The following is a 13970-nucleotide window of genomic DNA, read 5'->3' on the forward strand; positions in this document are numbered from 1 at the left end:
TATTTGAGGATCATCATCACACAATGATCCAAAACTTATCATTGCATTAGGATGCGTATTTTTATTATTATTATTATTATTATTATTATTATTATTAAAAAAAATCAGAGTATAATATAGCTGTAAAAAATGAATTTGATGAACTAAATCCAAAGCAATAATTGCTGCTAAGAAACCAGGTAGTACTTATTTTTGTGGTTAAAGCCCTAGCATGCTGGATCAATTCATTATCAAGTTTGCACAGCACTTAAAAAAATGAAAGTCATAAATTAATGAAGTAGTCAATTCTGAATTTAAAATGCATATTGTATGAGGGGGGGAATAGGACATGTATTGGGCCAACTTATTCAAATGTGTTTTTTTTATCCTGTACCACAAACATATGAAACTATCTCCATTTCCTGAGTTCAAAGAGTTTTTGCAGACAGCAAAAGAAATATTCTGCATGCTGGCATGTGAATCGTTATGTCCAGGCCAAGATTAACTTCATGTGGTCCAATGCAAATATTATAAAATTAGCTTCCAAGTTGTACACTGTTTGTTCAGTGAAAGCGCAGCTTGTAGCAACGAAACAGGCCAACCAAAGGACTGCAGGAACTGTTATCCTTATTACTGCTAAAGGTACAATGCTATGGAGCCATTCATTACTCTGTGCCCAACACACATAATTCGCTTGAGGTGTTATTAGCTTGTTTTTTACCAAGGTTCATCTTGATGAGATTCATGCCAAGCAAATGTTCAAGCAGGAGCTTTGAAAGCAACTGAGATCTTGCCCACCCTGAATCCTCTACTTTGCACACAATATCCATGGAAGGCAGTTAGCAGTCTCATGTGCTTCTAATTGGGTACCCAACTGATCTATAGGTAAAGGCATAACAGAACATCTCTTCTCTCTTTCGCTGTTAGGCGGAAACAAGAGAGTTGGATGTGACTGATCATTTCTGGTCTCTGAGTACATCACAAGGACACTCCAGGAGAGCACAAGGGATGGAGAGGCCTTTATACCCAACACAGAAGCATTCTTCTCCCACTCATATCCCAAAATATATTAAATGCCTTCCAGAATGATGATGCAGTTAGAATTCATCAATATATTATTCTTTTCTTAATATAAGATAACTGAATATTTATTTACTGATAGCAAAAGCAGGTGCATATGTGCAGCTAGTTGTTGGGTGCATGATTTTCAATGTATTGTCAGGTTTCAAGAAGAGAGTTTTCTTCCCAGACTTGTATGTGTTAGTTATAGCATTTAATGCTTTAAACACCAAATTCCTCCACTGCAAGGCAAGATTATATTGGGCAAAAGATTCCTGCATTGCAGGGTTTAGATTGGTGACCCTCGGGGTCCCTTCCAACTCTACAATTCTATGATTCTATAATGCACTTGCACTTTGGATCCCAAACGCCCTGGAACTTGGACGTTTTGGCTCCCATATGGCCCAAACCTGGAAGTGATTGTTCCAGTTTGTGAACATTCTTTTGAAACCCGAACATCTGACGGGGCTTCTGCAGCTTCTGAATGGCTGCAGGAGCTTCCTGCAGCCAATCAGAAGCTGCAATTTGGTTTTCAAACATTTTGGAAGTTGAAACAGACTTCCAGAACGGATTCCGTTCAACTTCCAAGATACGACTGTAATTAGAGAAGAAATAAACTGCAGTAGTGTACACCTAAGGCAAATAGCTACTGATCCCTGAATATATGGCTTATCAACTAGGTACTTTAGGGCTTAGCTATATATTACATTAATTGCAAGGTTTGTGGCCATATGTAGGAACCTTTTTTAAAATCATCATCATCATCATCAATCATCATCATCCTAGGTGCATTCCTCCTCCTTGATTTCTATCAGGACTGGAGCAAGTAATGATGGGAGATTTGACTCTTCCATCTCCCACAATGATTCAGTTGGAAATTAGTCCCACACCGTAAGTAGTGGTTGAAAAACATCAACAACTTCCCACTGTCGCAAATGGGACCTTTTTTATAGAGATAATTGCAGCATTTGCCACTGTAAATGGGGGAAAGATTCCATTGGGATTGTGGTTAAGGAGAAAAGGATTAAACATCACCCTCTCTACATGGCAGTTGTGATGCAAAATGAGCCCCCGCACCTTGAATGAACCTTGCGACTTGGTTGCAAGTCACATGGTTAACATGTAGCCAAGCCCTTAGTTTCATATCAATTGCCGGTTGTTTAAACAGATGCATAGTTCCTACTCTATTAAATCGCTTTGACAGGTACCATTTAAATTCATTGCACTATAAAGGCAGAGTAGTATGCACAGCTGTGGAGATCAGCAACAGAAACCAAAACCTCCGTGGTGGAAATCTGACAGCTCTGCATCAATCCAGGATGCATTGTGAAACACAAAGAGGAAAAGTTAGTAAAGTATTGTTTCTGCGCTGCGTAGGTGGGTGACAGCCATTCAATTTAAGTTAAGGTGCTAGAACAAATAGTATAGGCGGCCTTCTTTATTTTTGAAAGTTTAGGGGTGTTCTGCTTTACAGACACTTACTTCCTGCAACAGTATGCCATGAAGCTCCATTTACAGTCCCGTCTTCCTTCTGGAAGTCCTCCGTATGGCACACTCTCCGGCGAGCGTCTGTCATCAGCCGATGGGTGGAGGCATAAGAATATGCCAGCCACCTAAAAACATGGTCATCTGGGGTAGGCGTGTGCTCCTGGGTTTTCCACGTCGACCGGACCATATCATAGGGGTAGGCAACAACAAGTTCTCCACCTTGTAAGTTGCCCCCAAGCACAAAAGGGTTTTTCTCCATCCAGGCAATCACTGCTCGTGTTTCAACTGCTACCTGGGAAGTGAAGGAAGAAAAATAAAATCAGTTCAAGAGGTATGAGAAACTCATCTTGGAACAATTGCCACATTTATTTATTTTTTAAACCAAAGGCATTTTAAAACAAATGGCAGCCATTTCTAGCACATCTACAGAAGAAGAAAGTAGTCCCAGTTTAAACACTGTAGTTTCTTGGCCCATTGAGGGGTGTAAATGGGAGAGGTATGGATGGGAGAGAGTCCCAAGGGCCAGATAGGGAAACATGGATGGCTGCATTTGACCTGCTTTAAACCATTTCAAACACAGAAGGTGAGTTTCCTTCCCAGTAGCACTGATCCTACTCACTGTAGCGTTTTCAGACAGGTACCATTCTGGTATTGGTATGTGATGATTTGGGACCTTTCTCATAACCCTTTTACGATCTTCAGATTCCCAAAGCAGAGTATTTAAGTCAGGGAAGTTATTGTTGATGTCAATGCCATCTTGAGTCCATCTTCCTAAAGACCAGCCTCCTAATTCTGAACCCTGTAACAAATTAGGTTAGGTTGTGTTATAGTGACAAATTCTGTGTGCCTTTCTTATAGTAATAAAACAAGCCTCCTGAATGCCTACGATTATGGCAGACGCTGCTGCGTTTTCAGGACCTTGGTGATGAAGTTGTATTCCCCTTTTCTAGAAAGCTCACATTCCTCTAAAACAATTTTTATGGCACTCCTGTTTCCTTTGTAAAATGTATCTCACTACATGGCTTATGGCTAAAGATTGTGGTTTGCTGAGTGGAGATTTATAAAAGCTGAAGCTGAATAATATTCAGAGAAAACACTAATTAATTTGTAGAAAGAATCAGTGCTGAGCCATAATTTTTTAAAAAAATTACTCTGGTGCAATAAAGCATTGTTTATATACAGCTTCAGTTATTAACTTAATTACAAGCAAGAGAAGAAATAAATTCAATATCACTTAACTGCAAAAATCTATCTAAAGACTCTCTTTATTGCTTCTCCTGACCACTCTTTTAAATTGCACAATATGCCACCAAGGCACTTTTAGGTCTTAAGAAATGTTGGTGCTTTGATCGAGATGTCACATTAAGTGAATTACTGGAAGAAAGGCAAGTCGAGGAGGTAATATCAAATCAGAGCCGAAACAAAGTCTCTCAAAGTTTCAGGGTGTTCGTATTTTGAAAACTGAATTTTGGTGTGGACATTCTACCTTAAAATATGACGCTGGAAATTCGGGTTCTAAATTTGGCACCAGAAATCACACATTCTGCTTATTTAAATAAAGTCATAATATAACATTAACCAAATTCTGTTGCATGCCACCTATCAAATATTGTAAGGTGCTGATGCCAGTATTTTCCCCTGCATTGCACTCCCTTAAAACATTATCAGAATGGCATTGTATTTGCCTGCCCATGAACAGGATGAAGAAAGGTAGGGTGGGGAACATTTCAACTCAACCCTGTTTATGACCACTATCGTGTATTCTTGTAGTATCTATAATCTCATACTTCTTGAAACTGTATCAACATTTTTCGCTCTATAAGATGCACTTTTCCCCTCCTAAAAAGTAAGGGGAAATGTGTGTGCGTCTTATGGAGCGAATGCAGACGGGAGGCTCTGTCAGCGCTCCCTTTAAAGAGCCGCTTGGAGCTGCCCTTCTCCCTCCTCGGGGAAAAGCCCCCAAGAGCCGCACACATGCTCTGCATGCTCTTTAAAGGGAGTGCGGCTCTTGGGGGAGCCTTAGCGGTGCGCAGCCTCTCCCAGGCAGGGGATGAAGGCTCCCCTTGCCCGGGAGAGGCTGCGCGCGGCTAAAGAGGAAGCCACCAAATAGCAGGAAACAATCTTCTGACTTAAAACTCCAACTGAAAGTTCTACGATGCCCATGTTTCTATGCCTCAAAAGGCAGCATGTGTCTTTTCTATTAATCGATCAGCTGCATCCCAGCGCAGTTCTTCCTTACCACTTCGTAGGCCTTTTCATATCCATCTGGGTTGATTGAAGGAAGAAGGTGGATTCTGGTATCCTTAATGAGGCGTACAATACGTGGGTTCCCAGCCAGATATTCCTGGCACATAAATTGCATTAACAAAAGCAGTAACTCGCGTCCCAGCACCTCATTCCCATGAGCCCCTGCCATGTACCGAAATTCTGGCTCACCTGTTCAAAAAACAAAGGAAGATGTGAGCACACCAAAAACAGAATCCAACTAAGGTAATGGGATTTGGAGGGTCTGGCACAGAAGGAAGACACAATAAAACTTGGTATATTCCAGCATATCATTCATGCCTCTTCAATACCATATGATAGGGGCAGGAAACTTCATGGCCAAGAAACAAATCCAGTCCCTAATAGTTTTATAACCAGCAAAGCTATGTTTCCAAGGAAACATCATCTCCCAAGCGTATCTCGGTGACTTTTCTCTAAATGTGCAATGGAGGCAAAGGGGTCTCTTTAATTCCCTCTCCTGCGCTTTGGACAGCAGGAGATAACCTTTAGAAGAGTCATCCCTTATTACATATATCAGCTGCTATTTCCAATGCATAAGGAGAGATCTGTCAATTTTGATTTCCCTCAGCTTCACATTTTCTCAATCTTAAACTCAGTTCTCCATATTTCCCTATCGGTTTGCGATTATTATTGCAAATTTCAGCGCAAATTAGCACGAATTTCTTCTAATGGAATTGTCTCTGTATACATTTGTCCCCAATATGCAATTTTTTGCAAAACATTTTCTCCCAATATAATGCTTTTTGTGTGTGTTATTTTCCTAAATATATGCATTTTTATGCACACTTTTAGTCTGTGCACTTTTGTACACATTACTTGGCTAGAGGACTGCACTGCAAAATTCAGAGAATAGCAAATTTCAAAGGCTGGCTGTGTTTTGGTTGGCATATTGTTTCACAAAGGGCAAATTAGGTGGGTTCAGCTTTAAATGCAAGCAGAATCAGGTTTCTCACCCACCCCTGTGCACAAGACAGGGAAATTTCTGTGTGGTAAAAATTGAGCCCACTAAAGCCTCCGCTGCTCTTCACATGGAGGAACAGGCTAAAGGCTGTTTGTTGGTAAGTCAATTGGCAGACAGTGTTGCTGCCTTGCACAGTCAAAATTGTTGCTGACTAGGACCACAAACTCTTTCTCTCCACATTTATGTATTCCCCCTACATGATTATGCAGTTTGAACCACCACAAAGTACACAAATACTGGGGCAAATGTTTTCTTCTTACATCACTTAACAATTTGGTAACTAATAACTACCTTATTATCATTAATACTTTTTTAACTATCGTACAATATGACCAGCAAACATTCATAATCTAGATTTTATTTATTAGTCTACAAAACTGCCAAGTTACCTTATACAGTGTGTGTGTATGTCTGTATATATGCACAGAAAATTCATTAAAATATGTGATTATCTCGAACCATGAAGTCAACCATATTCATGAATATATGTATGTGCATATATAATAGAATTTCTCAGTTCAGAGCGCTAAACTTGAAAAAAATCACATTAAGCAATCATCTCTCTCTTTTCTCTCTCTCTCTGATGATACAAGTTCTCTATGAAAAATATTTGGAGGGGCAAGGAAAGGCTAGGATACTTTAATCAGTTGGTGTAGCCATATTTGAAATATCAATCCTGTCAATGGTAATTCTGTTTTGGCTAGGCTGGGAGAGAGAACACAGGTAAATGCTTTTGCTTCCAAGAGTGGAACCACAAGTCATTTCCTTGTTACAGGACTGACCTACATTTGTTGTCTACACAGGAGACAAATACACCAACATTACTACTTTTCACATATTTGATATACCTTTGTTCAAAGGCAGAACGAAACATGATGTTATTAAAAAAAATAGCCCTTCTATGCTGATCTGTTTTCAATCAAAAGCAGAAATTGGGGTGGGGTGGCTCAGAACCATAACCTGGTAGGATGGTGTTTAACACCATGGTTCTGATCAAAATCTGGCAGCCCCATATTTGCTATATGCAATTAGAGGGAAGCTTCCATTGGGACCATGCAGCATAAAAGTGTAACATTACGAAGGCCCTCGGATACACAGAAATTGTTAACCAGATTGTCTTCTAGCTCTTGCTGTCTATTCTGACAATGACTGTCAGTGCATACTTTTCATCATTAAAGTTGGCTCCATTTTTTTATTATTGCAAAAGAAGAATATATGATTAGCATAAAGGAGTTTGATCCCACTCTTTGGATGGCTTCTATTTATATTCCTCTTCTTCTCTAATTAGAAGAAGTATAATCAAAATTCCTCCCACATGTACTCAACACCATGACTGCTTGTAGGCACATGCCTCCACTGCGAAGTGCTGCAGACATGTGGAATGTTAAAAATTTAAACATTCTAAACCACTTCATCCACCAGTCCGCCAGCCGGGATTTTATCTGGTCAGAATATATCGTCCTAACCAACTTCGTGCTCTCCTGGGTTGTCTGAGATTTCAACAGCATACAGCTTTAGCCCTTGGTGGCTTTTCCCAATATTGTAAATTCTTGTGATATTTGGACACATCTCATTCACCACTTTCATCAGCTGTAAAATAATCAAAGAAAGAAAGACATTTGTACAAATTAACGAGAGGTGTGATATAGATAAAAGCGTGTACCTCACCCCATGATTGTTTCCATGTTGTAAGACGTGGGGACAATGAGTATCACAGATAGCACTCAACAGGGATGGGGAACTAGTAGCCCTACAGATGCTGAGAGACTCTGTTGCCCAACATCCTTGACTATAAGCCATGTTGGCTGAGGCTGATGGGAGCGGGAATTCAACTTAATCTGAGAGGGGTGCGGGTTCCCCAGAGCTTGAGGCAGTATGCAATTTAAAAAATCGCCCTCTGGTGTAGGATTGTGTTTAATGTCTATGAAAATGAAATAATTATGTAAAAGGGAGGAATAGTCTAATAAGAAGGATGCAGGGTTTTTAACATTATTCAAGAAACTTTGTGCTTCGTTGATTAATCATACAGGTGCTGCTTTGGGGCTTCCCATAAGCATCTGGTTGGCCACTGTGATAACAGAATTCTGGACTAGATGGGCTATTGGCCTGATCCAGCCAGCTCTTCTCATGTTCTCTTACCACTTTTTCTGGGTTGATTCTTAGCTAATAGACTAAATATGGGGTTGGTTGGGCTGTGTGTATAGTATATACAACAGTTTCCACCATGTGTGTACTCCATAGAACAATTTCTCCAGTTTGAAAATGTACCCACAGGGCCAAAATGTGGGTGACATTTTGACATGGGTGATATATAGATATATGATGTTTAAATTAAATGACAATAGCAATTGTTTGGTCTTATGGTAAAATGACTTTTCCTCCCCCCCCCCCCCGAAATGCAGTAAATAAGAGAAAGCAATTTTTTTGCCTTATTTCCCTCTCGTTTTCAAAGCTGTGCAGTACAAATTGCATATTTGGCAATGTGGTATGTTAATGCCTGCCTCCCCCCTCCACCTTTTGCTTGTGTTTGCAGAAAGAGAGAAGCCTCTGATAATATGCAGTCAAAGCTATTAACAACCAGAAGACTATAAATCATGCCCAGAGTAAATTTGCTAATAGACAATTATTATGAGTTGTATGCAGCAATTATTTCTTCTATTAACTTTCTGGCAAAAAAGCTGCATAAATTCCCTCAGAGAACCCATTAGTTTCAATCTCAGCTCATGCGGTGCCCAAGGCTGCAGAAGGATTTTGAGAGCAAATCTAAGCCAGTTGTCGCAACCTTTGAGGAGAATGTAGTGCTGTGGGGCCAATTTATGACGAATTCTCTTTCAGGTTGTTGACTAGGTCCTTAGCCAGACTCATTCCATATATTTATCTCTTTCTCTTTCAAGAAGCCCAACATTATCTGTTACAAACCATATGAGACTAATGCAGAGATCATTTCAACATCTCTTCCCTGCAACATGCAGCACATGCTGACATTCAATTGTGGTCGCAAAACACAAGACGGCTTCTCTTGGCTCAGGGTTTCTTTTTCATTTTTGTTATGACAATTTATTTAGATAAACAGTGGGAAACTGTTTGGTGTCCACCCCCCACATTGCATTGCTTCCTGGAACCTGCACACAGACTATAACAAGTCTATGAAACAGACCTACTAAACCTATATTCACAATTGCCTGGAAGTAAGTAGCTGTGGGTTAAACCACAGAGCCTAGGAGTTGCCGATCAGAAGGTCGGCAGTTCGAATCCCCACAACGGGGTGAGCTCCCGTTGCTCAGTCCCTGCTCCTGCCAAGCTAGCAGTTCAAAAGCACCTCAAAGTGCAAGTAGATAAATAGGTATCACTCTGGCGGGAAGGTAAACGGCGTTTCCGTGCGCTGCTCTGGTTCGCCAGAAGCGGCTTAGTCATGCTGGCCACATGACCCGGAAGCTGTACGCCGGCTCCCTCAGCCGATAAAGCGAGATGAGCGCCGCAACCCCAGAGTCAGTCATGACTGGACCTAATGGTCAGGGGTCCCTTTACCTTTACTAAGTACATTGAACAATAGCAAACTATTGAGTTTGCTTCCGAGCACACATTTGAAGAAATCTCTGGCCCTCCAAATGTTGTTGGACTCCCACATCCATCAACCCCAGCCAGCATGGTCAGGGATGATGGCAGCTGTGGTCCGACAACATCTGGAGAGCCACAGGTTCTCTATCCCTGATGGATAGGATTGCACTGTAAGGTAGTTTTTGAAGGCTGGTTGAGACATTTTGATAATAACTAATATAATAAGTAAAATAAAATATCACATAGCCAAAAGTGATTATGTAGCATTAATCTTGCATCATATTGAGTATATGATCCTAGAATGGCTGGTATCACCCATGTGATCAAAGAAGGAAGAAAAGGACCCAATTATTTTCTTTCTTTTTTGAGAGGTGGCAGTGGGAATGGCATCTAGACATCAGCAAAAGGAAAATCAATGCTAGCAAGTGACAAAGGTCAACATTAAGTCAATTGTGGGACATATTTTAGCCCCTTTGAGATATCTAGTTCTGCCCTAAAAATCAAAACAAGCAAATATTACCTCTAAACACACACATTTCTTAGAATTAGCGAATCACTTTTTGATTACACCGTAGCTAATATTTGGATTGTGCAGAATCAATATCAGTGAAAAGAGACAACTAAATGCTGCTTAATGGCCCAATTATAATAATACTCTCCAAAGGCTCAGTGATCAGAGAAGCAGAGAATGTGGAAGGCTCTGATGAAGGATTTTGTTCTCCACTGACCAGTTAAGCTGCTGCTATCATTTAATCACATATCTTTTTGCTCATTATATAAGACCAGAGGAAATAATTTTCTCCTGCTTTAAGATATTAGTTTTCCCCAAATATATTTCAAACCTGACCAACCTGTCTTTGCACAATTAGGATCTAAAATGCATTTAACTTTATTGTTCTTGACACTAATTATGCCAATTGCATTTCTACTCATCTAATCTGTCTGCTGAAAATATAGGCCATGAAATCTCTTGTGAGCGCAGTATGTGACTCAGTACACAATTGCTCAATAAAAAATGAATGATGACTCATTCAGTATAAATACGCTGAAGATTCAGCACACTAAAAATGATTCACATACTTCTTGTCCAAACATATTACCTTTATATATTTGAAGAAAAAGATAGGAAGAAATATCTTTAACACATTCTACACCTACATCTGTGGTGATATAAATCTGTCCACAGTGCCATGTGCTTGAAGCTAAAGGAGCATAATTATAGCTGGTAGGTCTAAACTTAGACTGGCAGGGATTAATGCCTATGTGAATCTTGGTCATTTGTGTGGCACAAGCCTTCTGTTGCCAGTCACAGTACCTGTCAACTCTGGATGAAATACTGGTATAAAATTATAGCTATAGAACTGTAAGGCTGGGACCTTCCTGAAGTACATTTGCCTAAGATGCTCCACACATTAACCCAAATCCCTGCCACAAATTCACATAAATGGTCAACATTGTGTTGTATTACAAGGAGAGAAGGGATGCAGGAATCAGTCCTTTTCTGATCTATTTCATGTGTTCATCCAAAGTATGTTCCATCACATTTCTGCATTAATTTGCTACTTAAAAGAACTACATGAAAATACAGGTGTTAATGTATATATTTCTCTCATACGTTGATTTTTATTTATTTGTTTGTTTATTTATTTTTGGAGCCAATAACTACATCAGAACATTTGGGTAGTGTGAAGTCCAATGGATAGCTATGTTCTTGGGGTGTGGGACATACAGGAAGTCCCATCCACTCCAAAATGATACTTCTGATTGTAGGCCCTTCTCTTCTTTAATACTCATCAGTGGAGCAAATGTTCTTCATGGACTTGTGTGGAGCACAAGGGTCTACATCTATGTGGTTTTGGCGCCAGCAGACTTTCCTTTTATCTCATACAAGTGGGATGAATATCCCCCATTCACATGTACAGAACCAACCTGACAAAAGTCTTTCAGATAGAACAGTTTCAAAAAAATTATGGAGTGAGGAGAGTTCTCCACTTGTGGAGGTGAGGACTTGTGTTCTTGTATTCAACCACTTACGCAAAGTGCCTCGGCCCAGTTCAATCTCTGCCTTTCTCTCTCGTTCACATACACTAAGATGCGTGGCATTCTGGAGGGTCCTTTAACCCACATTCTGCTCATGGAAGTCTAGATCCATGCATAGGTATCCAACCCAAAGTTCACAACTGAGGAATCTGCAAGCAAGCATAGCTTTTTTCTTCTTAAACAAGTAATTACCTCACACTCCAGCCATAATGCAAAAAATTAAATTATTTGGACAGACGCAGTATGAATCTTTATATGAATATAAGTAAATTTCAGTGGGATAAGATCCAGCAGAAATAGTTTTTATGTAGCATGCTCTGAAACCCACATATTGTTTCAGAACATGCTGGATTTGAAAAGTGATTCAGGTGGTGGCGGCCTATTATTGAAGTGCTAATGATCCAGTATTTTAAACACAAACACATTTGCACCAGAACCTCTATTTGTTGTGTCCTACCTGCCTCATTTCTTTGTAGTTGTGGTGCTTAAAATCAAGGTTGTCTGTTGTTGTCATTTCATTTCTTCTGTGGTAATAATTATTTGGGTCTATGATAAAAAAACAGGAGGATACAATGAAGAACCATGAAACAATTTAACAGTAAAATACTTTTAATCTAAAATTGGGGTCCCCAATGCGACTCTCAGACACCCATATTGCCACTCCCTCTAAAACTGAACTCTACCATGGTACCCTTGAAACCCACTAAAACCCCCTCCCTTTCCGTTTCTTTGTTTTTTTAAAATATCCAGACATTTTAGATTGAGGAGATGTTAGTTGATAGCAGATACCAATGGGGGTATCAGAGAAGGGTTGCCTACTTTATTGTCTGTGGTGTACTTATTTTGATGGGGATATAAGTGTTTTGCCTGCTTTGGGGGGGGGTATATGAGCATCATCAGTTTCTTTTCTGTGAAATGGGTACCTGAATCCAAATGTGTACCAGGCCCAAAAAGGTTGAGGGTTTTTTTTAAAACAAAAAACAAACAAAACAACAAACAAAAATGGAGAACCTGTAGCCCATAGGCCCCTTGGAGCAAGCAATTTGACCCGCAGGGCCTTTTCCTCCAGAATAGGCTCACCTGTTAATCAGCTGGTATTACTTATGATAACTGCTGATTTGGGGGTGGGGAGGAGGTTGAATTCTGCATTGACTTTCCAAGAGTGAATAGGCACCTTCAGCCAATGCAGCAGTCAACACATGTATTGGAGAATTCCCCAAGTACCATTTCAGAAGAAGTGCCAGCTTGGCCCTGCAACTGTGGGTGCCTGACCCCTTCATGGGGAATTTTGTGGGTGCTCAGGCACCCAGGGAGTTGGCACTTATGGACTTCAATGTGGTTATGGAGGAGGAACAGATGCTAGTAGTCATCTTCTGATCTTCTGATTCAGACAAGTAGCAGGCTGTGTGACTATATTGTTATGGAGACCACAGCTTGCCCAAGACCACCCAGCGAGTCCTGAGCTAAAGTACGATCTGGATCTACGTTGCTATCTGCTACATTATCAAGTGCCTACAGGTGCATAACGATTCTCATTCTGCAAAAAATGTCATCCTGCCTTGAAGCTACCAATTCAATGACATACTCATAAATAAATAAATGTGTGTGCTCAAAGACATTTCCTTCTCTGCTTATATCAAGATACTTTCTTTTGTGAAAGTAATTTCCGGGTGGTTCCCTCCCCCCTCTTTTTTCCCTTTGTGTTCAATTTGTGAGAGAACTAGAAATAAAAGTACATTGATCCCTTTCAGGCAATTGCAAATCTCTGTATGTCATTCTGTATCCATCTGCACAGCAATATTCTGGAAACCAGAGAAGAATCTGAAGAGCTTTGTCTTCCTCCTCTGAGCCTTCATTATCTTCCTCTTCAGTCTGTTCCTGTCATATTTCCTCTTTCCTTTTTGAAGACCGTTTTGCTGATTCTCCACTGCTGGGACTATGAACTGGTTGAAGCACACCCCGCCCCCCAAGAAACCTCAAACATTAATTGCCTACTTTTAACTAGCTCGGTGATTCACTGAGGAATTCCAGAAAACTTTCTGGGGATTCTGGGGCTATTCAATAAGGATGTTTCATTAACTTTATCCCAGAGTAATACAGAAGAATTATTATGTGCTCTGAAAAAACATGTCCAGCACATCCCCTGAATCAAGGGAGACGGGCAGGATGCCTGCCATCAGGCACAGTTGTTTTAATAAATAATTCAGACAATTCCCACCGGAACTGGTCCAGGAATTTGCTATTATGCCAAGCCTGGTCTTAAGCTTGTCACTTACCTGGGAGAGGGCAGCCTAGGATTTCCAGCCTCATGCATATGCTTCCATCTTCATACCACGTCCTAGGGTTTATCCGAATGTAACGTGCAACAAGAGGTACTGGCAGCTCATTGAGGACTGGGATCTCCTTTTCACTGTTGCCTTCAAAAATCTATTTCAGCATACAAGCATCGTTAGTCACAACACCTGGAATAAGTCAAAAGGTTTTCTCCCCCTTTCATAACACTGGGACTCGTGGACATCCAAGGAAGCTGCGTGTTGGAATTTTCAGGACGGATAAAAGGAAGTACTTCTTCACACAACACATAGTTAAGCTATAAAAC

General features: G+C 40.4%; 1 protein-coding gene and 1 long non-coding RNA gene across 2 annotated transcripts in view; both read right to left on the reverse strand.

The window, feature by feature from the left end:
- The window catches only part of LOC144328009 (uncharacterized), an 84734-nt gene that overhangs the window by 11013 nt on the left and 59751 nt on the right, over positions 1 to 13970 (reverse strand). The gene's annotated exons all lie outside the window — the stretch shown is intronic.
- The window catches only part of CPXM2 (carboxypeptidase X, M14 family member 2), a 70452-nt gene that overhangs the window by 11013 nt on the left and 45469 nt on the right, over positions 1 to 13970 (reverse strand). Inside the window, exons 6-11 of the mRNA XM_028730011.2 lie at positions 13648 to 13798; positions 11829 to 11917; positions 7240 to 7363; positions 4766 to 4962; positions 3146 to 3325; positions 2521 to 2818 (exon numbers count right to left, since the gene is read on the reverse strand). Of these exons, the coding sequence (XP_028585844.2) occupies positions 2521 to 2818; positions 3146 to 3325; positions 4766 to 4962; positions 7240 to 7363; positions 11829 to 11917; positions 13648 to 13798 (1039 nt within the window). The remainder of the gene's footprint in view (positions 1 to 2520; positions 2819 to 3145; positions 3326 to 4765; positions 4963 to 7239; positions 7364 to 11828; positions 11918 to 13647; positions 13799 to 13970) is intronic.

This window comes from Podarcis muralis, chromosome 6, assembly GCF_964188315.1.
Source record: "Podarcis muralis chromosome 6, rPodMur119.hap1.1, whole genome shotgun sequence".
Taxonomy (NCBI): Eukaryota; Metazoa; Chordata; class Lepidosauria; order Squamata; family Lacertidae; genus Podarcis; species Podarcis muralis.